The following is a 27,035-nucleotide window of genomic DNA, read 5'->3' as shown; positions in this document are numbered from 1 at the left end:
TTACCATTAGCAGAAGCCAAAAGCTAGAACGTTTGCAAAAAAAATCAGATAAAGTTCAAGGCAAAGACTACACTTGAGTGTGCTGACAATCAATGGTTGTTCGACGTGGACGCACCAGCTTAGTTGCAGTGCATGAGTCGACACACTCCATTGCTGAAGTACACAATGCACTGGTATCCCTGGACTCACCAACACATCCATGGGTTCTGTTAAGTTACTGGACAGAGGGACCAGATACACCAACCTCACTCAGCACAACTGTTATGCGTTTTAAATGTTAACATTTACACAAGTTAAATAATATTATCCAACTTTTATGTACTGCATAAATTTCAAATGTCTGACAACCAGGGACATTGAGACAGACTGTCAGAATGCTTTGATGGAGTCATGTCTGCAGAAAAGAATTTAGATTTTGCTGCTTGTGGTTGCATTGTTGCCCGTGAACTACTCTGCTTTGTGGTGACAGAACATTGGCCATCATGCAGCTACAAATGGCCAGTGTGACTGCAAATACGTTAGGGTCTACACAAATAGGCTCAATAAAAATCAAAAAATATTGAACACATTTATAAAACAGCTGAACATGACAAGCTGAAGGCATATTTTCAATATTTGCTTCAAGGTGTTGCTTGTAGGTCAGCTGCCGATCTGTTTCGCCCCGAGGTATGTAGGAAATGGGTTAAAGAGTAGGGGTGACCCATTCAGGGTGACGGTTAGCTGGCGTTGAGCTTCCTTGCTGTTCAGGTGAAAGGCCATTGTGGTGGTTTTTGCCACACTCAGTTTTAGTCTCCAGGTCTTAAGGAAGCCCGCAACAAGTTCCATATCCGCCGAGAGCACATCCTCCACCTTTGACCAACTCCTGTCCGAATGCAGTGGACAAACCTCCTGCGTGGCTTGGCTGGATCGTCATGGGGCGCCAGGACATCTATTCTCCGAACCAGTGCTCTTGCACTCGTGTACAGCACCGCTGAGTACGCTGCCCCAGCATGGTGTCGCAGCACTCATACTAGCAAGCTAGACGCCATCCTCAACGACACCATTCGTATCATCACTGGCTGCCTACACCCTACTCATACGGATCTTCTGCCGGTGCTCACAGGTATCGCACCCGCCAAACTTCGCCGAGAGTACTTCACTCATAGGCTGGTGTGCAAGGCCCCATCGGATGCCAAACATCCTTTGCACCACCTCGCCCAGGACTCACAGCAACGGGGACCTCAACGCCTGTCATCTCGTCATCCCTTCTCCCGTCACGCAACGACTCTCTGTGGCTCCAGTTTCAACACACTAGGAGCATGGAGAACCAGCTGGGAACAGACTTCGTGACCTCCTCAATTCACTGTTGCACCGAACACCACAGCCCCACCTGGCTCGGACCTGCCCCGCAAAGAGTGGGTCGCCCTGAACCAGGTCCATACAGGGTTCAACACCAACATGCAATGCTGGGGGCTGCGTTTGTCAGCAGCCTGCATGTGTGGAGTAGACCAGCAAACAGGGGTGGAGGGGTAGACCTCACGGCTCTTGACAACAGCACATTGAACTGGCTACAGCGCCTGGAGGGCGTTACATAACTTCTGCTGCCTCAAACGCAAGAAGAAAAATATTTGCTGATAATACAAAACTGGGTATAACGCAACACAACTTTTATTTCATACAAAGATAGACACAAAATGCTGGGGTAACTCAGTGGGTCAGGCAGCATCTCTGGAAAGAAGGGATGGGTGACATTTCGGGTCGAAACCCTTTTAATGTGCAGACTGAGTGGGTACATTAAATTTTCATTTGTCAAAGATCAGATATAGTTTATGTTGTATGAAAGTGTTCAATAAACACTTTCATACAACATATTTGACACTGGTCTCATATTAGGTTATACTTGTTATTAATGTAATCCTGATCCCTATGTATCAATATCATTGTTATGTTTATCATTATTCTTTTTGCTCTGTTTTTTATGTTTTATTTTTGTTTATTTGGGGGGAAAAAAACAATAAAAAGATTTAAAAAAAAATAAAGATTATATATAGTTAATTTGCTTCATAGTCAAGTCAAGTTTACAGTCCACATCCATTTACAGGATACCCTAGTATGTACTCACTCACCGTTTTGCCTCCTTTCCCAATAACTCTACCAGCAGCATGGGATGGCACTTTGATATGGGTCTCTAATTTCACTTCTTCTTTGGGTCCAAAGAAGTTCTCTTCTTTCAGTTTACTATAGATCCTTCCTTGAGCCTGTAAAACAAACCATATTGTGTTACTTCCCATTCACAGACTGACCTTTGTTTGTCACTGCAATGCTCAGAATCAAAGCAGTTGGCATTTTAAGCAGTCCCCAATTCCATCATCAAAATGACCAGAGAATATTTAGCACATCGATCAGAACTTTAGCCCGTATTTCGAATTTGATAGAACCTTGAAATTGTTGAAAATATTATTTGCAGCAGCATCACCAACCTTTACAATAATGTACTGATTTCAAGGAAAATTCAGCATCAATGAAGGATGCTAGATATATCAAGTCATGTCTAGCTGGCACTGGGGGAAATGTTGAACAGCAATTTAATATAACATTAAATATAACGTTAAAATATGCGGCGAGTTCAAGCCTGCTGAATTAATGCTACTTATTGCCACAGCTCATTTGAGTACTGCAGAATGACAGTGAAAAACTGGGGTCATTACAACAGTTAAATGCTCAGCAGGTTGCACACGAGGCAACAGTTATTACCAACTCATTCCAAAAGCATAACTGAAAACCTAATCTATAAGCAAGTGATAACATTTTTTCCAATCACTAGGGATATTCTGATTTTCGAATGAATATTACTATTTTTATATTATTGAGTTTATGCATTAAGATATATTGCTAGATGTTACAGCTTAGGATTACTGCAGTTTCGGAGTCCTATGCCCAGAACAGTCAATTTACGCAGTTTCCGTACAATCTGAATTTCTGAAAATTAACCTTAAATTGAGCTTCTGGCTGCCCTGTGATAATCACCATCCGTTGTTTAGCATCTGGACCTTCAGCAGGAGCAATCTGCAATAGAAAGAACATTAATGAATAACACTAAAGCCTTTAAATTAAGAAGAATGGACTACTTGTAGTTTTATAGTTTCTACAACAAACAAAATCCAATTTGCTTCACAGAAATGATATCAAAGTACACATCAATCTACAAAAGACCTTTATGTAATTCACAAAGACCTGATCAAAGAGAGGCTGAGGAACATGCTGAACTGTGGAAAGAGTTGACGTGGTTTCAGAGTTTAGGTTCTGGGACGCTGAGGCATGACAACCATTAAATTCAAAAACACTGGCCAACAAAGGGAACTGCATGGATGTCTGAGGATTATAGAGCTGGAAAAGATTGCAAAGGATGGTGAACAGTGATGCCCTGTGAGGAACTTGACAATAAGGATTTTTATTTTTTATTTTTATTTATTTATTTTTTTAATATAAACTGTTTAGTCAAGAGCCAATGTAAATCATCAAGGAAAGAAGTAAGCAGCGGGATGGACTTGCTTTAGGTTGCAACATAAATAGCATGAATGTCAAAGATGCAAAGTGCTGGAGTAACTCAGGGGGCCAAAAATCTCCAGCGAAAAGAGGACAGGTGACGTTTTGGTTCGGAACCCTTCTTCAAACTTCAGAATGTCGTGCACCTTGGGATAGTCGAGCTTAGTAGTAAATGGATGGTAGCATTAGCAGCACTGACTGGAGTCGAGGGCAGTGGAGTGTTTTACAAAGGTGGAAATAGTGATTCTGTTAATATCAAGTCAGAGGACATTTTGTTCATTCAGTACAGGATGTCAATTAAGGGCAAGACAATTTAAAATTAAGTGGAGTCAAAGATGGTGAGCTATCAGTGTGCAATTCAAAGCATAGCTGCATTTTCAGATGAAAATATTAAGGGCAAGCATATGGCCAAGAAATATGTGCTAAGATAAATCCTGACAGATTCCAGAGTTAATGGTGCAGATGAAGGAAGGTAATGCACCTAATTATGACAAAGTAAACTGTCCAGAAAGAGAAGTGTCCCAAACTTATTCTGGTTGGTACAGTCAATGGCATTGATTTTAACCATTTTACCAGAAACATATACAGCTCCCCTGCAACTAAACACTATTTAGTCTCTGGAATTTAATTTGATCAAATGTGTTTCATTCTGATTCCTGAACTAACCATATCATCTATTGATTGGCTAACTAAACATTATCTAATCATAGCTACATCTCCATGCCTACTGTAAATCAAGGGAAAAGTTGTTTACATGAAGCACATTCATCCAATTTACCCGACAATTTGAATTTACCTTCACTACAAAAAAAAATGCAAAGTTGTTTCACTAACAATTATCTTGCAATAAAATATTATTAGGACAATCTTAAAAAGTGATGCCGATGACAGGGAAAGTCCTTAGGGAAGAAGTTCCAAAGATTGGTGTTTGGTTTGAAGACCTAACTGACAAATGGCGAGCTAGCTTCTGGATACACAAGGGATGATTCAACCCAGCACTTAAGTAACCAAATTCAAAGTTAGTAAATATTGATATTTTATTTTTCTCAATAAAGATGAATGATCACAATGATTAAAAAAATTAAAGTCAAGAGTCATAACAAATCATACTTGCACATGGTCAAATACAATTAATTAAATAAAAACTACATATCAGTTTTGTATGCCACTGCAGCATTTTAGATCTACATTTCCCAAATTATTGCAATTTGCTTTGAGAATATCGTACACAGCACTGTTACAGCAAATTTGAACACAATTTAACAATTACCTTAATGGACGCTGCTGCATAGCGGGAAAGTTGCTTGATATGTTGCCCTTTCTTGCCAATAATTGCACCTACAGCCAGGGCAGGGATGAAGACATGCACGGTTTCAGATTCTGCCTGTTGCTGCAAATAATACAAAGCCATTATATAATTGCAGTAATGGTTGATTGATATAGCTTAAGATTCATAAGCAATTTTTGTACAAATAAAATATTGGCACACAATTCCGTCTAGAAGAACTAACTCCACTTGTCATCATATGCAATTTACCTTCCCTGCTATCACTTCCTCCATTAACACAAAACTTGGTTTTCAAAACCATGTAAAAGTTTCAGTAGAAACAAAGAACTACAGATGTTGGTTATTACACAAGGCCACAAAGTGCTGGAATAACTCAACGGGTCAGGCAGCACCCCGAGGGAACATGGATTGGTGAGTTTTCAGGTTGAGACTCTTCTTCAGGCTGGTATGAAGGGTCTCAACCTGAAACATCACCTATCCATGTTCTCCAGAGATGTTGCCTAACCTGCTGTTACTCCAGCATTTCAAAGTGTCCTTCAAAGTTATCTTATTCTAGGATACACAGTTCCTTTGGAATACTATCCAGCTTTCTTTACTAGTCACTTTCTAATTTTGAAAACCATTCCAAAACTGTTTTTCACTGAGCAGGGATGTGCAGGCTCTTGACACAGTGCAGAAATGTCTATTACAATGCAGCCTGGATCAGAGGGTATTAGCTATACGAGTTTGGATAAATTTGGATTGTTTTCAATGGAGCATCGGGTGTCAAGTGGAGACCAGATGGAGGTACAGACACTCCCGTACGTACTTGAGGGTTACGTCCCACAGACCCTTGTGCAAGTCAGATGTTATGCAACTCAGAAACCGCAGAGGCGGAGGGCTCAGAGGTGGAGTCTGTGAGCTGAAAGAATTGCTTACGTAAGTGTGAGTTTACACAAGAAACCTATTACACAGGTCAAGGAGTGTCTGCATATAAAATAATGAGGGTAGACAGTGTGAATCTACCCCCCTCCCCCCGAGTGGAAATGTCAAAGACTAGAGGACATGTCTGTAAGGTCAGAGGCGTAATGTTTAAACGATATGCACGGGACAAGTTGTTTTTACAACAGAGAGTGAGGTAGGTGCCTGGAACCCACTGCCAGGGGTGGTGATGGAAGCAGATATGATGGTGGTCTCCCACCATCATATTGTTTACTGGGCTGCAATGCCCATGTTTCTTACATTGCTTAAGAGAAACACATTTAATTTTCTTATCCAAACTATTGTTTTAAAAAAGGAACATTGTTAGAATGACCATCTCATCTAAGTAAGTAAGTAAGTTTATTGGCCAAGTATTCACATACAAGGAATTTGCCTTGGTGCTCCACCCACAAGTAACAACATGACATACAGTGACAGTTACAAATGACTCAGAAAACACTAAACATTAATAATAATAAAACATTAATGATAAAACACCATTGATCAAGCATGTGAACCAACAAAATACCAGATCAAAGGGAGGCTACAGATTTTGGGCTGTTGACTAGAGCAACTACTCGTGGATATAAACTGTTTTTATGTCTGGCTGTGGCAGCTTTGACAGTCTGGAGTCGACTTCCAGAGGGAAGTGATTCAAAGAGTTTGTGGCCAGGGTGAGAGGGGTCAGAGATGATCTTGCCCGCTCGCTTCCTGGCCCTTACAGTGTACAGTTCATCAATGGAAGGAAGGTTGCAGCAAATAACCTCCTCTGCTGATCGAACGATTCGCTGCAGCCTCCAGGTGTTGTGCTTGGTGGCCGAGCCAAACCAGACCATGATGGAGAAGGTGAGAACAGACTCTATGATGGCCATGTAGAATTGGACCATCATTGCCTGTGGCAGATTGTGTTTCCTCAGCTGCCGCAGGAAGTACATGCTCTATTGTGCCTTTATGACTGTGTAGTCGATGGTAGCCCCCTCACTTAAGGTCCTTGGAGATGATGGTTCCCAGGAACTTAAAAGACTCCACAGATGTGACTGTGGTGTTGTTGATGGTGAGTGGGGTGAGGGGAGGGGGAGCTCTCCTAAAGTCTACAATCAATTCCACTGTCTTAAGAGCATTGAGCTCCAGGTTGTTGCGATGGAACCAGGACACCAGCTGTGACACTTCCTGTCTGTAGGCAGATTCCTCCCCATCCCGGATCAGTCCAATCAGGGTTGTGTCGTCCGCAAACTTGAGAAGCTTGACAGAGGAGTCAGTGGAGGTGCAGTTATTGTTGTAGTGAGAGTAGAGGAGATGGGAGAGTACGCAGCCTTGAGGTGTTCCTATGCTGAGGGTTTGCGGGTCCGAGATGTGCTTTCCCAGCCTCATATGCTGGTGATCCACCGACAGATGGGTTCAGGCACAGTCAACTTGGAAAGTTTGGAGTGTAGCTCTGGCACAATGGTGTTGAATGCAGAGCTAAAATCAACAAACAGCATCCTCGCATAGGTCCCCTGGCGGTCTACGTGCTGTAGGATGAAGTGCAGGCCCAGGTTAACTGCATCAACCACAGATCTATTGGCCCGATGTGCAAACTGCAGAGGGTCCAGCAGGGGGTTCGTGATATTTTTCAGCTTGGCTAGCACAAGCCTTTCGAGTGTCTTCATGACTACAAAGGTCAGTGCGACAGGCCTGTAGTCATTAAGACGTAATCCTTGCCTTTTTGGGTACAGGGACAATAGTGGAGACTTTGAAGCATGCAGGGACAGTACATGTTTGCAGGGACTGGTTGAAAATGTCTGTACAGACACAGAGCTTAAGAGTAGAGGGGGAAACATTGTCAGGTCCTGGAGATTTCCAGCTCTTTTGTCTTCTGAAAAGCCTCTCCACCTCCTCTATTTTTATTGTTGATATTGGATAAGTGATGTTGTGCAACACAGAGGGTGTGGGTGATTGGCTGTGAAGTGGTGATTGGAGGGAGGTGGGTGTAGAAGGGCCCAGTCTTTGCAGACTGAGGTCAGGCTGTGAGTGGGTGTGAAGTGTTGGTTGGGGTGGGAAATGGTCCAGTCTTTTCGTACTGTAGTCTTGCCTTAAGTGGTGAATGGGAAGGAGAGGGTGCCGGGTCCATTCCTTGTAAACTGGGGTCTGGCTGTTGGTTGGGTTACTAGGGTTAATTTTCTGATTTTCAAACCTGCAGTAAAACTCATTCAGGTCGTTGGTCAGCTGACGATTGTACAAAGAGCTGGGGGCTTTCCTCTTGTAGCTGGTAATTTTTTGCTAGCCCTTCCAAACTGAAGAAGAGTCACTAGCTGAGAGTTCTCAGAGACCTCAACTTCTCAGAGTACCTTTCCTTGGCAGCTCTGATTCCTCCTCTTAGCTTGTACTTGGCCTGCCTGTAGAGGTCTGCAGCCCCGCTCCTGTAGGCCTCCTCGGAGCTGTCTGTGTTCTGCAGTGTTGTTGTTGAACCATGTCCGGGTCTTAGTTGAAATGCACTGTCCTCACAAAAGCTGACATATGATACAGATACTCATCGAGGCTTTGGTTGCTTCCCTGAACACATTCCAATCCGTGCAGTCAAAGCAGGATTGTGGGTTCTCAATGCCCTCGCTTGTCCACCTTTTAAAAATATTTCACATAACAGGACTAAATATATTTTTAAAGCACCGCCACAAATTCATGTTTTCCACTCAAGAGAAAAGATTTGGGATATTAACAACAATTCATAAAACTGTCTCAATCACAAATCCTTATGGCACTGAAACAGATTTGGACAAATAAGTCAATGCCATCACGCAAAAATATAATCAAAGATTATTTATACCCATATGTCAGCATTCCTCTTCAAAACTAGTCCAGTGCAGAGAAGTCAACGTGAAGAATGTTTAAACCATTATCAGCAGCAGAACAACTGAACAAAAGCATTAAACTCTCAGTAACTCTGTAAAACTTCATTAACTGATATGAACAGCACCAGCATTATCATCACAAAAGGCAAAATTGAAAGGGGCATTAATCACTGGCAGTCACAAATTTTCACTTTAATTAAAATTTCAAGAATTAACCAAGAAACACCCTCATGATACAAAACATTTGTCATTACTGGGTGCACTTACCCCAAATGGAGGATAAGCAGCAGGAGGCACAGAAGGTGGTGGCAGTACAGGTGAAGACGGAGGAAACAAGCCTAGTGCTTTCAGGTTTAGACCAGGAATTAAATGTGCTTGAAGCTAGATAATAAGATAGATTGCATTAATACAAAAAGTGATTGCCCAAAGATTCAACTGTCCAAAATTAACTTTAAAATGGTAAATTATTTGGCATGCCCCCAAAATGCCCCTTTCCCCCCACGGCACACATCAATAATAAGTACATACCATCATTAGAATGTTGTTAAAATGTTTCATGGCTCTAGAATGTAACTTTTTACAATGATTGTTTATCAATATCATGCCAATGAGCCAACACGTTGAGAACTCATGACTGAGGATTTTGTTTTATTATTATTTTAGTACCAATGTTGTTCTGATAGCCATCTTTTAAATTAAAATGCAAGACCCCAGAAGTGCTGGTAATGACGCCTCCATCTTGGCTTTCATCAGATGGGCACTTTGGCATTTGTCATAGAAGACCTTGATAGGATTGAAGAATTTATGCACGTTGGGATATACATTAGTGGGTAACGAGACCTCCTGCGCGCTTTCAACCTACCACCCGTTCCGCAAGTCATGTTGGATATCAACTGTTTGTCTTTCAAGCTGGAACGTATAATATTCAAGAATGCCTTGCTTTTGCATTTGATTATCTACCAATTTCCTCATTGTACTACTCAAATCAGGCCTGGATGATACAGGGTTCGAAATTAGCGGTTGCCCGGGTGCCAATGACCACCCAAAGTGCCGCTGGGCAACCTAAATGCCGAGTCATTTTGGCACGGCAGATACTGGTTTATACCAAAGATAGACACAAAAAACTGGAGTAACTCAGCGGGTCAGGCAGCATCTCTGGAGAAAAGGAATGTGACGTCTCGTGTCGGCTGTAGTGCGGGGCAAAGATATTAGGTGCAGGTTGACGGAGGGTCGGAGCGAATGGCGTGCCATGCACTGCTGCTCCTCCTCCTCCTCCCATACCCCGCCCACCCTGATAGCTGCTGCTGCTTGCCACTCCGCCATATCCGCTTTCAAAACAAACCCTTCCGCACGCCGAGGCTGGGAGGGAGGGAGGGGGAGGGCTCCTTTCGTCGTCTGAGGCACCTGCACCGCTCGGCCCCGCACCTTCCTGTTGGCTGGCGGAGGAGGGGAGGCAGTGGCGAGAAGGTCCCAACTGCCTCCCCCTTTGGTGGCGGCACTTGATGGTGGACAGGGACGGCCAAGGCAGCCGTCCGTGTCCGATGAGCGCTGACCTTCCTTTCTCCCCACCTCCTCCCTCTCTCTCACTCTCTCTCTCGTACGCCCCCCTCCACCACCCTAATCCTGAGACCCCTCCTCTCCATCCCGTATTGATCCCCATTCCCACCTCTATTCAGTCCTCACTGACATCCCCTGTGCTCCCCTCCCCATCTACCCCCCCCACCCCCACTCTATTCCTCCTGCGCTGATCACCCTCTCCAGCACGCACAGATTCTCCTGCCACTCCACATCCATCCTACCCTGGTCCCCCAATTCATCCTGTACTGCCCCCCCTTTCCCATTCGTCGTGCACTGCTCTTACATCCCTCCTGTACTGAACCCCCCATTCATCCAGTACTGACCCACCCTCCATTTACCCTGCACCGATCCCCCCCATCCATCCTGTAGTGATCTCCCCCTTCATATTTTACTGATCTGCCATTCATCCTGTACTGAACCCCTCATTCATCCTGTACTGATCCACCACATACATCCTGCACTGTTCCCCTCATTCATCCTGTGCTGATCCCCTCATGCATCCCGTACCGATCCCCCATTCATCCTGTAGTGATCTCCCATTCATCCTGTAGTAATCCTCCCATTTATCTTGCAGTGATCCGCCCATTCATCCTGCACAGACCATCCGATCCACACTGTACTGACCCACCCCCCCCCACATTCATCCTGTACTGAACCTTCCATCCATCCTGTACTGATCCTCCCATTCAAGACGAATGGGGGGGAATCTGAAGAAGGGTCTCAACCCGAAACGTTGCCTATTTCCTTCGCTCCACTGATACCCCCCATTAATTCTGTACTGATCTGCCCCATCCATCCTGTACTGACCCCCCCCCCCCCCGTCCATCCCGTACTGATACCCCCATTTCACTCCTCTGACATCCACCGTGCTCTCCCCTCTCAATTTTACCTACTCCAACCAACACGCACTAATTCCCCTGCCTCAATCTATCCATTTCACAACAATTGCCTTCTCAACCCCCCCATCTATTCATTCCACAAAGATCCACACCCCCCCCCCCCCCCCCCCATAGAGAGGATTAATTAAATTGTGAACTCGTGAAACATTAAACCCGCAGTGTTCGATTGTCACTGCTACCGGTGACACGTTATTACAGAATTCATTTTAACGGCAAATCAATGCTCTTAATATGGAGTATCAGATAATCCTTGCAGTCTCTCTCTCAGACAATATACTCTATCAAATGTCCGAGCCTGGATTGGGAATATTACATTGAGGCAACTTTCCTGTTCCTCTGAAGAAACACTTTGTTATACTTACATTCATTGCAGTCATATCATTATCGTAAGATTCCCTAATTTTCTTCATTATTTCTTCTTCAGCTTTGGAACATGCTTCAATACTGTTTTTTATTGTAATGGTCCTCTCTGGGTTGTAAAGCGTCAAGTCCTGCAAGCTACAGAACCAACAAAATTACAATTTATGTATTGTAAAAAGATAATTAAATTACTGGATTAAATATTGAAATGCAGTCTGACAAACTTACGGGGAAATTGTTATTTTTGTGTCCGTGTCTTGCTCGATTTTTTTAAGGTTCCTTCCTTCTTTTCCAATGAGCCGTCCAACAAAATTATTGTGCGCTAAAATTTTTAACGGTATTTCTTCTGTGCTGCAATGGTGTAAAAATGAGATTTATTCCCACGTAATTTTTGAATATGCTGATTGGTTTAACTTAACGAACAGGGATTAAAACTGCACATGGTTCTCACAGTCCCCAGAATAAAGCTACTCAATCCAAACCATCAGTGTATCATAGCTGTCTCTGTCTTTTTGGGCAAATCTGGCAATGCCCTGCAGACTTCAGTTTTTGCACTGTCATGACTCCCTAGTATTACTATTATTAGTTTATGGAACTTTTTAAATCATATTATCTATGTGCATAACGTTTACGGGGCACTCAAGCTGCTGCGAGAAAGAATTTCATTGTTCAGTTGTTGGTACATTTGTTATCAATTAAACACGCTCTCTTTAGCGAGTATATTATTCGGTTAATACTGACTGGAAGATTCACCAATCGACGCTGACTTGACCGACTCCCAACAGGATAGTTGCGATAATTTGCCTGAGGGGTTAACAATTTAAGGGTCAATTGTATATTGGTGGCAGTGGGATTTAAGTATTAATCTTGGACACATGAATTGCAAAGTATTATAGTGTGCCATGCTTCTCATGCAAGAAAACCCAATTTAAATACTTCCAAGTGAAAGGACAATCATGCACCAATTTAAAAAATTAAAAAAACCTGCCTGCTTTGCAAAACTTAAATTGTTTACATTATTAAGGATCAGAATGAGAAAAGTTACTCAATGCACGCACAATTTTGTATCCTGAGCTTCTTTCTGTACTCAATTTGAGTACTGATAAAAGTAAAACAATAACTGAGCAAGTCGGGGAGCATTTCTGGAGAATATGGATAGGTGATGTTTTGGGTCGGGACTCTTCAAGCTGATTATTTGCATCAAACAAGAGGACATGACTTCAGAATTAAGGGACAGAAGTTTAGGGGTAGGGAAAGGAAAGGAATGGAAGGTTATGGTCTGAGCGCAGGTATATGGGACTAGGGGAGAATATGTGTTCGGCACGGACTAGAAGGGTCGAGATGGCCTGTTTCCGTGCTGTAAATTGTTATATGGTTATATGGGTAACATGAGGGGGAACTTCTTTACTCAAAGAGTGGTAGCGGTGTGGAATGAGCTTCCAGTGGAAGTGGTGGAGGCAGGTTCGTTGGTATCATTTAAAAATAAATTGGATAGGTATTTCGTTGGTATTTCTTCTGTGCTGCAATGGTGTAAAAATTAGATTTATTCCCACGTAATTTTTGAATATGCTGATTGGTTTAACTTAACGAACAGGGATTAAAACTGCACATGGTTCTCACAGTCCCCAGAATAAAGCTACTCAATCCAAACCATCAGTGTATCATAGCTGTCTCTGTCTTTTTGGGCAAATCTGGCAATGCCCTGCAGACTTCAGTTTTTGCACTGTCATGACTCCCTAGTATTACTATTACTAGTTTATGGAACTTTTTAAATCATATTATCTATGTGCATAACGTTTCCGGGGCTCTCAAGCTGCTGCGAGAAATAATTTCATTGTTCAGTTGTTGGTACATTTGTTATCAATTAAACACGCTCTCTTTAGCGAGTATATTATTCGGTTAATACTGACTGGAAGATTCACCAATCAGCGCTGACTTGACCGACTCCCAACAGGATAGTTGCGATAATTTGCCTGAGGGGTTAACAATTTAAGGGTCAATTGTATATTGGTGGCAGTGGGATTTAAGTATTAATCTTGGACACATGAATTGCAAAGTATTATAGTGTGCCATGCTTCTCATGCAAGAAAACCCAATTTAAATACTTCAAGTGAAAGGACAATCATGCACCAATTTAAAAATTAAAAAAACCTGCCTGCTTTGCAAAACTTAAATTGTTTACATTATTAAGGATCAGAATGAGAAAAGTTACTCAATGCACGCACAATTTTGTATCCTGAGCTTCTTTCTGCATGATTTCCATAATCATCTTGCAAGCAGCTGTACATCCCTCGGGTGTTGAGTGAATACTTATTGGTTTCTCAGCAGCACCTGCATTGTCTTTACGATGAATATCAATCCTAAAAACAGAAACCGAGTATTTATATTAGTAGGGCTGAACTACTATTTACAGTTTATAGTTGTGCAATATTTTGGTTAAACCGTATTCGGAGTATTGTGTGCAACTCGGGTTGCCAAATCAATACGCACATGATCCATTTCCTCCCACTTCCATGTGCCTATCCAAAAGCCTCTTAAATGCCTCTGTCGTTTGCATCTCCTGCAACACCACCGCTAGCAGCATTTCCCAGTCTCTACTCTGTATAAAGAATTTGCCCTGCACACCCAACATGGGACCAAAAAGGTACATGCCATTTTGTTGTTTTATTTGCCATTGAGCCCCCTCCAAATGTTAATGTCAGATGGGAATACGAGTCACTACATAAACATTGTACTAAGTTGTGGTAGTTTTGCTCAAAGGTGGTAAAATCAGTCTTTTCTACTCCTATCTACTCCTTTTAACCATATTTTTCTATGTAGCTAAGACACTATTCTGCACTGTTTATTTTTCGCTTTTCACTGCCTGTTGTACTCGTGTATGGTTTGATGGTTGTCACATGGTATGATTTGACTGGATAACATACAAAGATATGACAATGCATTTTCAATTGTTTTCCCCAATGACTTCACTGCCAAAATATTTGAGAAACAAAGTTGAAAAATGAAAGTGTCAACATCCTTACATTTTCATTTGGTTAGGACTCCACAAATAATCTCATCTTACATTTTCACAAAACTGGCCCCAGTATTATCAGTTAGCTAAATGGAACTCAATATGCAAATATACAATCTTTACTTAAAGTTGATTACTTACTTTGATTGTGTTTGTTTTGTGATATTGCGGATCGTGGCTCCTTCTTTCCCAATAATGGCACCAACAAACTGAGTTGGAACTACAATTCGCAAAGGAACGTCAGACTGCTGCTGTTTTGGCCTAACCATACCACTGGGAGACATTTGCCGAGGTGGCCCTCGTTGTCCAAAACCACGCCGAGTTTGTGAGGGTGGCTGCTGTGAGCTTTGTTGAGCAGCCATCTCATCAGGGATGTAGGTTACTTTAAGCGAGTAATTCTCCAACATATAGCCGTTAAGTTTTTCTATTGCTCTATTAAAGAAATTATGAATATGTTGAATCGTTAGATATCCATGCTAATTAAAAAAAAACACGTTTTAGTAATAAACAAAAAGCAAAATACTGCAACTGCTAATATTCTAAAATAAAATGGGCGGTCACGATGGCGTAGCGGTAGAGTTGCTGCCTAACTAAAACTAAACTAAATGCTGGAAATATTCACTCAGCTCCCTGAGCCACACTGGAGACAAAAGCTACATCGACCAAACAAAAAGGTCAAAATAAAGCTGGGCTCTCCTCCAACAATCTTTCTCCTATCAATAATAACCATATAACCATATAACAATTACAGCACGGAAACAGGCCATCTCGGCCCTACAAGTCCGTGCCGAACAACTTTTTTCCCTTAGTCCCACCTGCCTCCACTCATACCATAACCCTCCATTCCCTTCTCATCCATATGCCTATCCAATTTATTTTTAAATGATACCAACGAACCTGCCACCACCACTTCCACTGGAAGCTCATTCCACACCGCTACCACTCTTTGAGTAAAGATGTTCCCCCTCATGTTACCCCTAAACTTCTGTCCCTTAATTCTGAAGTCATGTCCTCTTGTTTGATGCAAATAATCAGCTTGAAGAGTCCCGACCCAAAACATCACCTATCCATATTCTCCAGAAATGCTCCCCGACTTGCTCAGTTATTGTTTTACTTTTATCAGTACTCAAATGCCTTACTCAGTTTAATGCTTTTTAGATGTTAAAGGCCATCACTTCGCTCAAACCTCAAACCAACTTCCTTGGTATATGCTTGCTATCCAATTGCCCATCTGATAGCATGGTTAGTTTCCCATTGCTTTGCTGATAGAGGAGAGATTAAGAACTGGAAATGTGGTTGTACATGAATTGGCGTACAGATACAAAGGTAGTCAGAAATAAGTAGCACTTATGTTTAATATTAGAGGAAATACATTACAATTAATAATGAACTCACAGAAAAGTAAAGTTTAAGTTGGTTATGTGTGAGGATGTGCACTTTGGAAGGAAATAGTCTACTTTTTTTGGATACAACATGTTTCGAGAAGCAAAGCTGAGATATATGCAAATGATTAAGTACCTGAAAAAGTGTTAAAGAAACTTAAATACAAGATTTCAAAAGAGATATTAAAACGCAATTCGTGTACAACCACATTTTATTGTACTAATGTACAATTGTACAAAACATTAGGTCTGAAAGTTTCAAGAATAACAAAACGTCTGCAAACAAAAATAGAAAATAGACATTCAATATGATCACGGCTGATCATCCAAAACCAGTACCCCATTCCTGCTTTCTCCCAATATCGCTTGATTCCGTTAGCCCTAAGAGCTACATCTAACTCTCTCTTTAAAACATCTAACAAATTGGCCTCCATTGCCTTCTGTGACAGAATTCCACACATTCACAACTCTCTGGATGAAAATGTTTTTCCTCATCTCAGTACTAAATGGCCTACCCCTTATTCTTAAACTGTGACCCCTGGTTCTGGACTCTAACATTGGGAACATTTTTCCTACATCTAGCCTGTCCAATCCCTTAAGAATTTTTTTATGTTTCTATAAGATCCCCTCTTAACTCTCTAAATGTCAGTGAATTGTCTGTAAACAAATAAAAACAGGTTAAGTTAGTAAGCAAGATTAGTATAGATGAGGTACAAAACAGGCTACCCTCTGAAATAGGAAAATTAGAAGATTAATTATATCATACGTTTATTAAATGTTGGAGTTCCAAAATAACCATGGTGTTCTCATCTAAGAAACACTCAGCATATAGTCATAATAGGTAATTGTGCCACAAAAAGGATATTGGCCTTTATTACCATGAGATGGAATACAAAAATGATTAAGCCTTGCTACAAGGGCAGCACAGTGGCACAGCAAGGGAGTTGCCAATTTCAGTACCAGAGACCCGAGATCGACCCTGACTACAGGTGCTCTCTGGGCAGAGTTTGTATGTTCTCCTTGTGACTGTGTGGGCCGATGGACCAGTTTCCATGCTGTACCTCTAAACTCTTTAAAAACATTTTTTAAGAGGGTACAGTTGTCTTGGAGACGGAGAGAATTTACCAAATTGACTTTAGGTACGAAGGTAGACTAAATGCTGGAGTAACTCAGTGGGACAGACAGCATCTCTGGATGGAAGGAATGGGTGACGTTTCGGGTCGAGTCCCTTCTTAGTCTGAAGAAGGGTCTTGACCCGAAACGTCACCCATTCTTTCTATCCAGAGATGCTGCCAGTCCCGCTGAGTTACTCCAACATTTTGTGTCTATCTTCGGTTTTAACCAGCATCTTCAGTTCCTTCTTACACATACTTGACTTTAGGTAGAATAGATGCTCACTCATTATTAGGCAGATTGGAGTGCAACAGTGGTACAGATTCTTTCTCCACCACTGCAGTGCGATCTGCTTGACATTTTTTAAAATCAGATTTGCAATATTTTCATTTTGTTGCCATCACTGTGCTTTATACATATTAGGAGTTAACGTTACAGTACTGTAGTTAGATTAAGATTATTTTATCTACTGCCACAATGAGTTTGAGCAAAATGTTACATTTCTGTAATCAGATGTAATACTCACTGTCTGGCATTTTCCTTGGTAGAATATGTAACATTCACTACTGCAGTCTCTGTCTCAGTGTTCACTGCAGAATAAAAAAACTATAATTTAAGAGAGGAGGTAGAGATAATCCAAGAAATTACACATGGGGAGCCTCATGTCTGTGCCAGGTAAACTATTGGAGAGGATTCTTTGGGATAGGATTTACTGACATTTGGAAAAGAATGTGCGCATTAGGGACAGCTTGCATGGCTTTATCCACAGCAGGTTGTTTTACTAACTTGATCAAGTTTTTTTTGAGGAATTGACAAAGGGGATTAATGAAGGGGGGGGTTCAGTGGATATTTTCTACATAGCATTTGATAAAGTGCCTCATGGTCAGCTGATCCAAAAGATTAAGATGCAGTTGATCCTCAGTGAACCTGGTAGTTTGAGTTAGAACTGGCTTACTCAGAAGACAGAGGGTTTTGGAGGAAGGGTGTTATTGTGGCTGGAAATACGCATCCTTGTGTTGTGGAGTTCCACAGGGATCTGTGCTGCAACTTGTTTATGATATAAACTACTTGGACGAACGATGAGTGGGTTAGTAGGTTTGCACACAACACCAAAATTGGTGAAGAGAGCTGTCAAAGTAGACAGTGGGATATAGATCAGCTCAGAAATGGGTGGAGAAATGGCAGATGTGGTTTAATCCGAGCAAGCTGAGGTGTCGCATTTTGTGAGAGTGTCCAATGCAAGTAGACTTCCACTGGAATGAGCTTCCAGTGGAAGTGGTGGAGGCAGGTTCATTGATATCATTTAAAAATAAATTGGATAGGCATATGGATGAGAAGGGAATGGAGGGTTATGGTATGAGTGCAGGCAGGTGGGACTAAGGGGAAAAAACATTTGTTCGGCACGGACTTGTAGGGCCGAGATGGCCTGTTTCCGTGCTGTAATTGTTATATGGTTATATGGTTAGACAGTTAATGGCAAGACCCTCCGCAGCATTGATGTACAAAGGAATCTCGGGGTCCTAGTCCATAGCTCTTTTAAAGTGGGAGATAGAGTAGTAAAGATGGCATATGGAAGCTTGCTTTTATTAGTTAGGGCATGGAGTACAAGATTCAGGAATGCATGTTGCAGCTTAATAGGACTCATGGTGCAGTTCTGATAGTCCATACAGGAAGGATGCAGAGGTTTGCAGAAGAGGCTCACCAAAATTAGATGGCATAAACTAGAAAGACAGGAAAAGGCAGATGTCAGTTTTACATAGAAAAAATATAACGGGCCGGAAAAACGCAGCAGATCAGGCAACATTTCTGGAATACATGAATAGGTGACTTTAATGGTTGTGAGGAGGTTGGAACATTTGTATTGTTTTATCTGGAATGTTGGAGCTTGAGGGAAGATCTGGTACAAGTATATAAAATTATGAGGGGTGCAGATAGAGTAGACACAGTCAGGTCTACACTTAAGACATTTCGTAGCAGTGCTGATGGAAGCAGATATGATAGTCGCCTTTAAGATGGAGACACAGGGATATGCAGTGAATGGACGGATATGGATCACATGCAGGCATAGGAGATTGGCTTAACCTGAATTCATGTTAGGCACAGACATTGTGGGCCATAGGGCCTGTTAATGTGCTGTATTATATGTTTTATTTTATTAAAAAACAATACATTTTGTAGCTACATACCTTGTTCGCAACTTTCCACTGTACCATACTGAGCTAATAAACTATCCAAGACCTAAAAAGAAAAATGAACGTATGGGAAATGAATGTGCTCCAGAACATCATCCTACTTTATAATTTGGAGTTATTGTATTCTTTAATAAAGAATATAATTGTCTTGGGCGCATACGTCTTAACACTAATATAAGTTATAGGCCTTTCTCACGGGGCGACTTGACGCAAGATGTAACCAGAGTGAAGTGGTCGTGGTCTAGCACGATATCACATGATATAACGGGGGGTAGACAAAGAGTTCCCAAGGTACTCGGCATTTCTGTTATTTGTGCGAGTGACTTGTCCGTCTCCCGAGCTTTCCCGTTAAATCTTGAATGAGCATTGTGACTGTCAAGTGTAATTAAATCATCACGTGGCACAAATGATGTCACTTTTTTTTTCACACACTATAAATATCCTCCCTTGGTTGAATTGGCTCATTTGGAGACATGCCTGTACTAATGCCATGACTTTACTGCAGGAAGATGCCACATTACTTAGGAGAGAGGGGGAGAGAGAGAGAGAGAGGGGGAGAGAGAGACAGAGAGAGAGGCACAAAGGCAGTGTGATGTACTTCGGGATGACTGGCGGAAGAGAAAGAGCGCACATGACCCTGGTCTATCTGTGTGTGTGGGAGCGAAGAGAGACTAAGCAGAATAGATCGGTCTTATTGTGTGGGGGGGGAGAAAGGGAGAGGTGGGGGAGGGGGAGAAAGAGAGAGGTGGGGGGGGAAAAGAGAGAGGTGGGGGAGGGGGAGAAAGAGAGAGAGGGGGGAAGCGAGGGGGAGAGAGGAGAGAGAGAGAAGAGGGGAGACGTATATACACACACAAAGCAGAGTTTTACTGTGTATGTGGGAGACAGATAGTCTGAGCATAGTACCTCGGTCTTACTGTGTGTGGGAGAGGGGGAGAAAGAGACGTACACTCACAGAGGCAGTCTCTCAGCCTGTGTGAGAGGGAGGGAGGGAGAGAGAGAGAGAGGCACACACAAGGTGGATGTGAAATCTCACCTGCCTGTTTCAGTGACAGACACCCGCCGCCAGTAAATGAAGACACCCCCATCTGTCTCCCCCTCCTCTCCCTCGACTCCCCCACCTTTCCCTCCCAACACCAGTCCCGTCCCGACCCCCTGGGAAACTGAAGGGAGCAACAATTAACTGCTGCCTGCCCGCTGAGTTAAAGAGTCCCCAATGTTAGTTGCGCCCAAGTTTAAATTTCCAACGTGTGTTTCAGAGTAAATCAAAAACTGTCTGAATCAGCAAGTTAGACACAAAATGCTGGAGTAACTCAGCGGGCCAAGCAGCATCTCTGGAGAAAAGGAATAGATTCCATTTTTGGTCGGGACCCTTCTTCGGGATGATTGTAGGGGGGAACTGGAAGCAAGAAAAGACCGGGACAAATCAGGGCCAACAACAGATGACCTCAGCAGGGTATTTTGAAGAGGGGTCCCGACCCGAAATGTCGCCTAACCCTTTCCTCCAGAGATGCTGCCTGATCCACTGAATCACTCCAGCACTTTATGTCTATATTTGGTTCCCTGATAGGCCATTTGTTGGCTAGGGATAGTGTGATCCCAAGAGGGAACCAGCTTTGCAAACCTGGGACTGGTTAACCGACATTTACTGCATGGGGGAGGGAGGGGGGGGGGGGGGGGGGGCAGGGGGGGGGGGGGGCGGGAGAGAGAGAGAGAGTGTAAGTTACCTAAAATTAAATAATTCATTGTTCATAGTGAACACAGACACAAAATGTTGGAGTAACTCAATGGGTCAGGCAACATCTCTGGAGAAAATAACGTGGCGTTTGTGTCTATCTTCGGTAAAAACCAGCATCCACAGTTCCTTCCTGCACAATGGATCTCAGTGTCAAGTCTCTGACTACCGTTGGCAGGCCATTCGGCCCACAGCCCGCCCAGCGATGACTAACCCATGTCACAGGGGGATGGTGTGAAGGCGGAGTTAGACAGAGCTTGATTAATGTTACGGTTGGGGAATGGGCCATAATATGGCCAGGGAAACGCTGTTATTCGTGACGCCCCCTCCGCCCTTTCCCAGCTGTTCTCAATCGCACCCCTGGCCACACAAAAAGTTATACTTTAAGAAGGAATACACAGAACATTTAAACTCAGAACGCTTCTAACAGAGTGAGCCATGTGAGCACTTTGATCATTCTCCCTGCATTTGTATTTGACAAAATAGTTGGAAAAAAATGTTTAAAAGTGTTCATACCTTTTGCTATGCCTAATTGGCCCTTACCTCTGCAAAAATAGTCTGATATTCGTAGGTGAAATGTCACCAACAATAATTAATTATATTATTAATTGACTAATAATTGACTATTAGCGGAAAGATGCAATTCTGATCTAATATTATAAGTGCCTCTGTCTTTGGAAGCAACACCAGCAATTTATTAAATCTGACTACATGCGGCACAGTGGTAGAGTTGCCGCCTCACAGCCCCAGAGACCGGGGTTCGATCCTGACCATGGGTGCACCGGTTTCCTCTCACACTCCAGAGATTACAGGTTTGTAAGTTAATCGGCTTCGGTAACATTGTAAAATTGTCCCTGGAGTGTATAAGAATAGGTGGTCGGCACGGACTCGGTGGGCCGAAGGGCCTGTTTCCGCGCTACATCTCTAAAATCTGAAGTTACGTAATGTCTAAAGGAACTGCAGATGCTGGTTAATACGCACAAAAGGACACAAAATGTTGGTGTAACTCAGCAGGTAAGTCAGATCTGGGAAGGAAAACATAAAAAGCTGGAGTAAGTCAGCGTGTCAGGCAGCTTCTCTGGAGAAAAATAATAGGTGGCGATTCGAATCGGAACCCTTCTTCAGACATCCTAATCGGAATTGAGTCTGAAGATGTGTCTCGTCCCGAAACATCACCTATTTTTCTCCAGAGATGCTGCTTGACTCGCTGAGTTACTCCAGCTTTTTGTGTCTGTCTTTGTTTTAAACCAGCATGTGCAGTTCACTCCTTTACACGGGTCTCTGGAGAACATTGATTGGTAGCGTTCCGGACCCTGCTTCGGAAAGGCATCGATCGCTGGTCGGCGAGGACTCCGAGCCGTATCTCTCAAAGAAGTACATGTGAAAAATTTCTCACGGACCATAAAAATGCGGGACCTTTCAGTAAAGTCCCTTTTAAAAATTATAGTTATTTTCTTGAATCTCATTAACATAACTCATGACTAAGTTGATGTCCATATCCGGATGCAAATCTTTATTTTTTAAATTCAATCCCACAGAAGACAATTTTTACTCACCTTCTGTCCCCTCTGTCCAGCTTCCGGGTTCACCGTTCGCAGGAGTTCCCACAGTACACGCAATAGTCAGTACGGATATCGCACTGGCCACTACGTGCATATAATGTTGCAATGTTCAACCACAAGTGTACAAGTCACTCTTGGAGAAATTCAAGCTTGTTTGAATTTTCTTCCGAGTCACCAAGTTACACGAGTACCTGCCGTTAGCGCCACGGTGGTCCACGAATGCCGTACGGTTATCGCAAGAGGTTCCCACAATGTTCAACTCTGGTTAACTCTTGCGTCAAGTCGCCCCATGAGAAAGGGGTTTAACATTGCAAACACCCAAGACAGAATTATTTGTTGCAATTATCTTACCAAGAGAGAGTGTTTTATGCATAATGTGCACAAGGACACTGGTCTTCAATTCTATTTATGCTACGGCCGAGACCACGGACTAAATTAAAAACATACCCAACATCATGAATTGTGTACCTAATATTATAAAATCTCAGAGATTAACAAGTGGAGACAGTTTTAAAGCACTGAGTTATAAAGTACAAACATGTGCAGAATTTATTCAAACTACCCTTCATTTGTAATTCCTTCCCATTTCTAAACCAAAGTGGAAAAGGGTAACATTGAAAGTTTGGGGGGGAAACCCAAATTATAAACTGAGGAAGTTAAGGCACCCTACCCAAAATGTCATCTGTCTATTTGCCTCCCCAGATGCTGCCTGACCTGCTACGTTCCTCTATCAAAGGTAGACACAAAATGTTGTAGTAACTCAGCGGGACAGGCAGCATCTCTGGAGAGAAGGAATGGGTGACGTTTCAGGTCGAGACCCTTCTTTCCTACACAAAGTTCCTCAATCATTTTCCAGCATCTGCAGTCTCATGTCTTCAACCTGTAATCATGACTTCTTAAAAAGTAGAATATGATCTTGATCACAATGAGTTACCGAATTTGTATTTAATAAAATTGGCAGCACAGATAGTCAAGGTGTCTTGAACAGCCTGGCCATCCAAAAAAAGTTTAATGATGCTCTTTAAAGATGCCATTAAATAAATATTTTGACAGAAAATTAAGTTTTATAATCACAGAAGCAAGTCATTCAGCCATTATTGTGTGTTTGTCCTGTACCCATTTTCACCGAGCAACATAACAATGGGATTAATACAAATTACGTTTTCTGACTTCTTCCCACAGCCTCATCCAGATTTACATGAACAAAGCAGCACCATTCATTGTGACCTTTCCCGACAATGAAGTGCCATCTCTTCCACCCCTCATGGTAACGAACCTGCATCATCATAACTGCAGTCTATGTCGCACCTCAGGCAAATGTTCGGCTAGCACTGGAGGAGCTGCGCGCAATGGTCAACAAACAGCAAACGGGGTACCCCAACACCTTCACTATCATGGCAGTAGGCTTCAACAAGGCTGGTTTGAAGAAATCAATTCCTAACTACCACCAATATGTGTCCTGCATCACCAGAGGACCAAACACTTTTGACCTTGCCACTCCAAAGATGTCATTTGCTCCATCCCTCACCTTCACTTTGGAAAATCAGATCACCTGCTTCTTCTACCTGCTTATAGGCAGTGACTGGAGGGTGCAGCAGTGAGGTCTGTAAGTTAGTGGAGACAGAAATCATTATGTGACTGCTTTGAGTCTGCAGACTGGGTGAAACTCAGACTCTGCAATATGACTGAACAAATACGCCACCGTTCTTAGACTTAATAAAGAAATGTGTAGAAGAGTGCTTTCCAATCAAGACCTTCCAAGTGTTCTCTAATCAGCAGTAGCCTTGGATGAACCAAGAGGTCTGCCATCTACTGAAGAACAGATCTCAGGCATTCAAGTCTAGCAATGCAGGGTCAAACAAGAGGTCCAGGTAAATAACCTCGATAAGGCCATTAGGAAATGGTGACCCTTTCAATCTAAATTGGAGGGCAAGATGGAGGATCGGCAGCTGTGGTGGGGCTCGTGTGAAATCACATCCTATACGGCCAAAGCAAGCAGTGACTTAAATGGCTGCAATGGATCATTCCCTGATGAAGGCCATTAGGATTGCTTCAAAAGGGGCAACATCTATGTATTATTCTGGGCCCCAATGACACTATAATCTCAGTCAGAGGCTGGCGTCAGAAGATCTTTCCCAAGGGTGAACTCTGCTGTGTTTTTAAACCTGCGTGGCCCAACTGGCTGGAGTTTTTGCACACATCCTCAACATATCACTACTCAGGTCTAAGGTACCCACCTGCTTTAAAAGGATATCAATAATACCAGTGCCCAAGAGGAGCAAGGTGACATGCCTCAATATTTACCAACTGTTGACACTAACATTAGTGATGAAGTGCTTTGAGGGTTTGGTTATGACACATATCAATGCTGTCTTAGTAAAGACCTGGCCACAAGTAGTTGCCAACAGATGGCTCTCCATTCTATACTGGACCACTTGAACAGTAAGAACAGACAGCAGGCTATTGTTCATTAACTACAGTTGATGTTCAACACAATTATCCCGTCAAAATCTATCAGAACTCAGAACTGGGTCTCCGCTCATCCCTGTGCAATTTAATCCTCCACTTCCTCATCGGCAGACCATGAACAGTCTGAATTGGCAACAACACTACCACACACAAGATGCCGTGTGCTCAGTGCCCACTATCTGACAGGTACCAATGAAAAGCAAGGTAGTTTGCTTTAATGATTACCATCCAGTGGTTCTAACATCCACTTTGATAAAGTGCTTGAAGGGGTTTGACATTACACACAGTATCTCCAGCCTTTCAGACAAAACATCTACTGCAGTTCACTTACTGTAACCACAGAAGCCGTCTCGTCAAGAGAGTTTATTGTCAGGACATTGAAATTCTTGCTTTGCTTCAGCACAACAGGATATAGTAGGCATGAATACAGAACATATCAGTGAGTCCATATACCATTATATAAATATATACACAAATCAATAAACAAGCAGATAAAGTGCAAATAAACAGATAATGGTCTATTAATGTTCAGAGATTTGTTTCAGTTGAGTTTAATAGCCTGATGGCTGTGGGGAAGTAGCTATTTCTGAACCTGGATGTAACAGTCTTCAGGCTCCTGTACCTTCTACCTGAAGGTAGCGGGGAGATGAGTGTGTGGCCAGGATGGTGTGGGTCCTTGATGATGCTGCCAGCCTTTTTGAGGCAGCGACTGCGATAGATCCCCTCGATGGTAGGGAGGTCAGAGCCGATGATGGACTGGGCAGTGTTTACTACTTTTTAGTCTTTTCCACTCCTGGGCGCTCAAGTTGCCGAACCAAGCCATGATGCAACTGGTCAGCATGCTCTCTACTTTGCACCTGTAAAAGTTAGAGAGTCCTCCTTGACAAACCGACTCTCTATAACCTTCTCAGGAAGTAGAGTCGCTGATGTGCTTTCTTAATAATTGCATCGGTGTTCTCTGACCAGGAGAGATCTTCAGAGATGTGCAAGCCCAGGAATTTGAAGCTCTTGACCCTCTCCACCATCGACCCGTTGATATAAATGGGACTGTGGGTCCCCATCCGACTCCTTCCAAAGTCCACAATCAGTTCTTTGGTTTTGCTGGTGTTGAGGGCCAAGTTATTGTGCTGGCACCATTTAGTCAGTCTGTTGATCTCACTTCTATACTCTGACTCATCCCCATCAGTGATACGTCCCACAACAGTGGTGTCGTCAGCAAACTTGATGATAGAGTTCGCACTATGACCAGCTACGCAGTCATGAGTATAGAGTGAGTACAGCAGGGGATGAGCACACAGCCTTGAGGTTCTCCCGTGTTGATTGTTATCGAGGATGACACATTTCCACCAATACGAATAGTCTGTGGTCTTTGAATGAGGAAGTCGAGGATCCAATTGCAGAGGGATGTGCAGAGACCCAGATCTGAGAGCTTGGTAACCAGCTTGGAGGGGATGATTGTATTAAACGCCGAGCTGTAATCAATGTATAACAGCCTGACATGTGTTTTTGTTGTCCAAGTGGTCCAGAGCAGATTGGAGAGCCAGCGAGATCGCATCCACCATTGATCTGTTGTGGCGAACTGCAGTGGGTCCAGGTTTTTGTTGAGATAGGAGTTGATTTGATCCATGATCACCCTCTCAAAGCACTTCATCACCACCGACGTTAGTGTCACTGGTCGATAGTAGTTGAGGTACGTCATCTTGCTCTTCTTGGGCACCGGTATAATTTATGCCCTTTTAAAGCAGGTGGGAACCTCAGACCTCAGAAGTGAGAGGTTGAAAATGTCCATAAAAATTCCAGCCAGTTGGTCCACACAGGTTTTAGAACTCGACCTAGTATACCATCAGGTCCAGATGCTTTTCGAGGGTTCACCCCTCTGAAGGATTTTCTGACGTCAGCCTCTGTGACTGAGACTGAAACAAATTCACAACTATATGGGTGAAAACGTTTTTTTCTCATCTCATTTTTAAATGGCCTCCCCTTTATTCTTAGACTGTGGCCCCTGGTTCTGGACTCCAACATTGGGAACATTTTTCCTGTATCTAGCTTGTCCAGTCCTTTTATAATGTTATGTGTTTCTATAAGATCCCCTCTCATCCTAAATGTCAGTGAATACAAGCCCAGTCTTTCCAAT

The 27,035-nt window shown here is 42.8% G+C and overlaps 1 protein-coding gene across 1 annotated transcript in view; it reads right to left on the bottom strand.

Annotated features, from left to right (window-relative positions):
• Nucleotides 1–27,035, bottom strand: part of LOC129712621 (insulin-like growth factor 2 mRNA-binding protein 3) — a 112,496-nt gene that overhangs the window by 7,733 nt on the left and 77,728 nt on the right. The window contains exons 4-13 of the mRNA XM_055661188.1: nucleotides 19,133–19,184; nucleotides 17,473–17,536; nucleotides 14,593–14,883; nucleotides 13,664–13,798; nucleotides 11,667–11,789; nucleotides 11,441–11,576; nucleotides 8,869–8,982; nucleotides 4,796–4,915; nucleotides 2,971–3,045; nucleotides 2,106–2,237 (exon numbers count right to left, since the gene is read on the bottom strand). Coding sequence (XP_055517163.1) covers nucleotides 2,106–2,237; nucleotides 2,971–3,045; nucleotides 4,796–4,915; nucleotides 8,869–8,982; nucleotides 11,441–11,576; nucleotides 11,667–11,789; nucleotides 13,664–13,798; nucleotides 14,593–14,883; nucleotides 17,473–17,536; nucleotides 19,133–19,184 — 1,242 coding nt within the window. The remainder of the gene's footprint in view (nucleotides 1–2,105; nucleotides 2,238–2,970; nucleotides 3,046–4,795; nucleotides 4,916–8,868; nucleotides 8,983–11,440; nucleotides 11,577–11,666; nucleotides 11,790–13,663; nucleotides 13,799–14,592; nucleotides 14,884–17,472; nucleotides 17,537–19,132; nucleotides 19,185–27,035) is intronic.

Source organism: Leucoraja erinacea, chromosome 2 (genome assembly GCF_028641065.1).
Source record: "Leucoraja erinacea ecotype New England chromosome 2, Leri_hhj_1, whole genome shotgun sequence".
Lineage (NCBI taxonomy): Eukaryota > Metazoa > Chordata > Chondrichthyes > Rajiformes > Rajidae > Leucoraja > Leucoraja erinaceus.
Note: the sequence above shows the minus strand (reverse complement) of the source record. Positions and strands in the feature narration are given on the sequence as shown.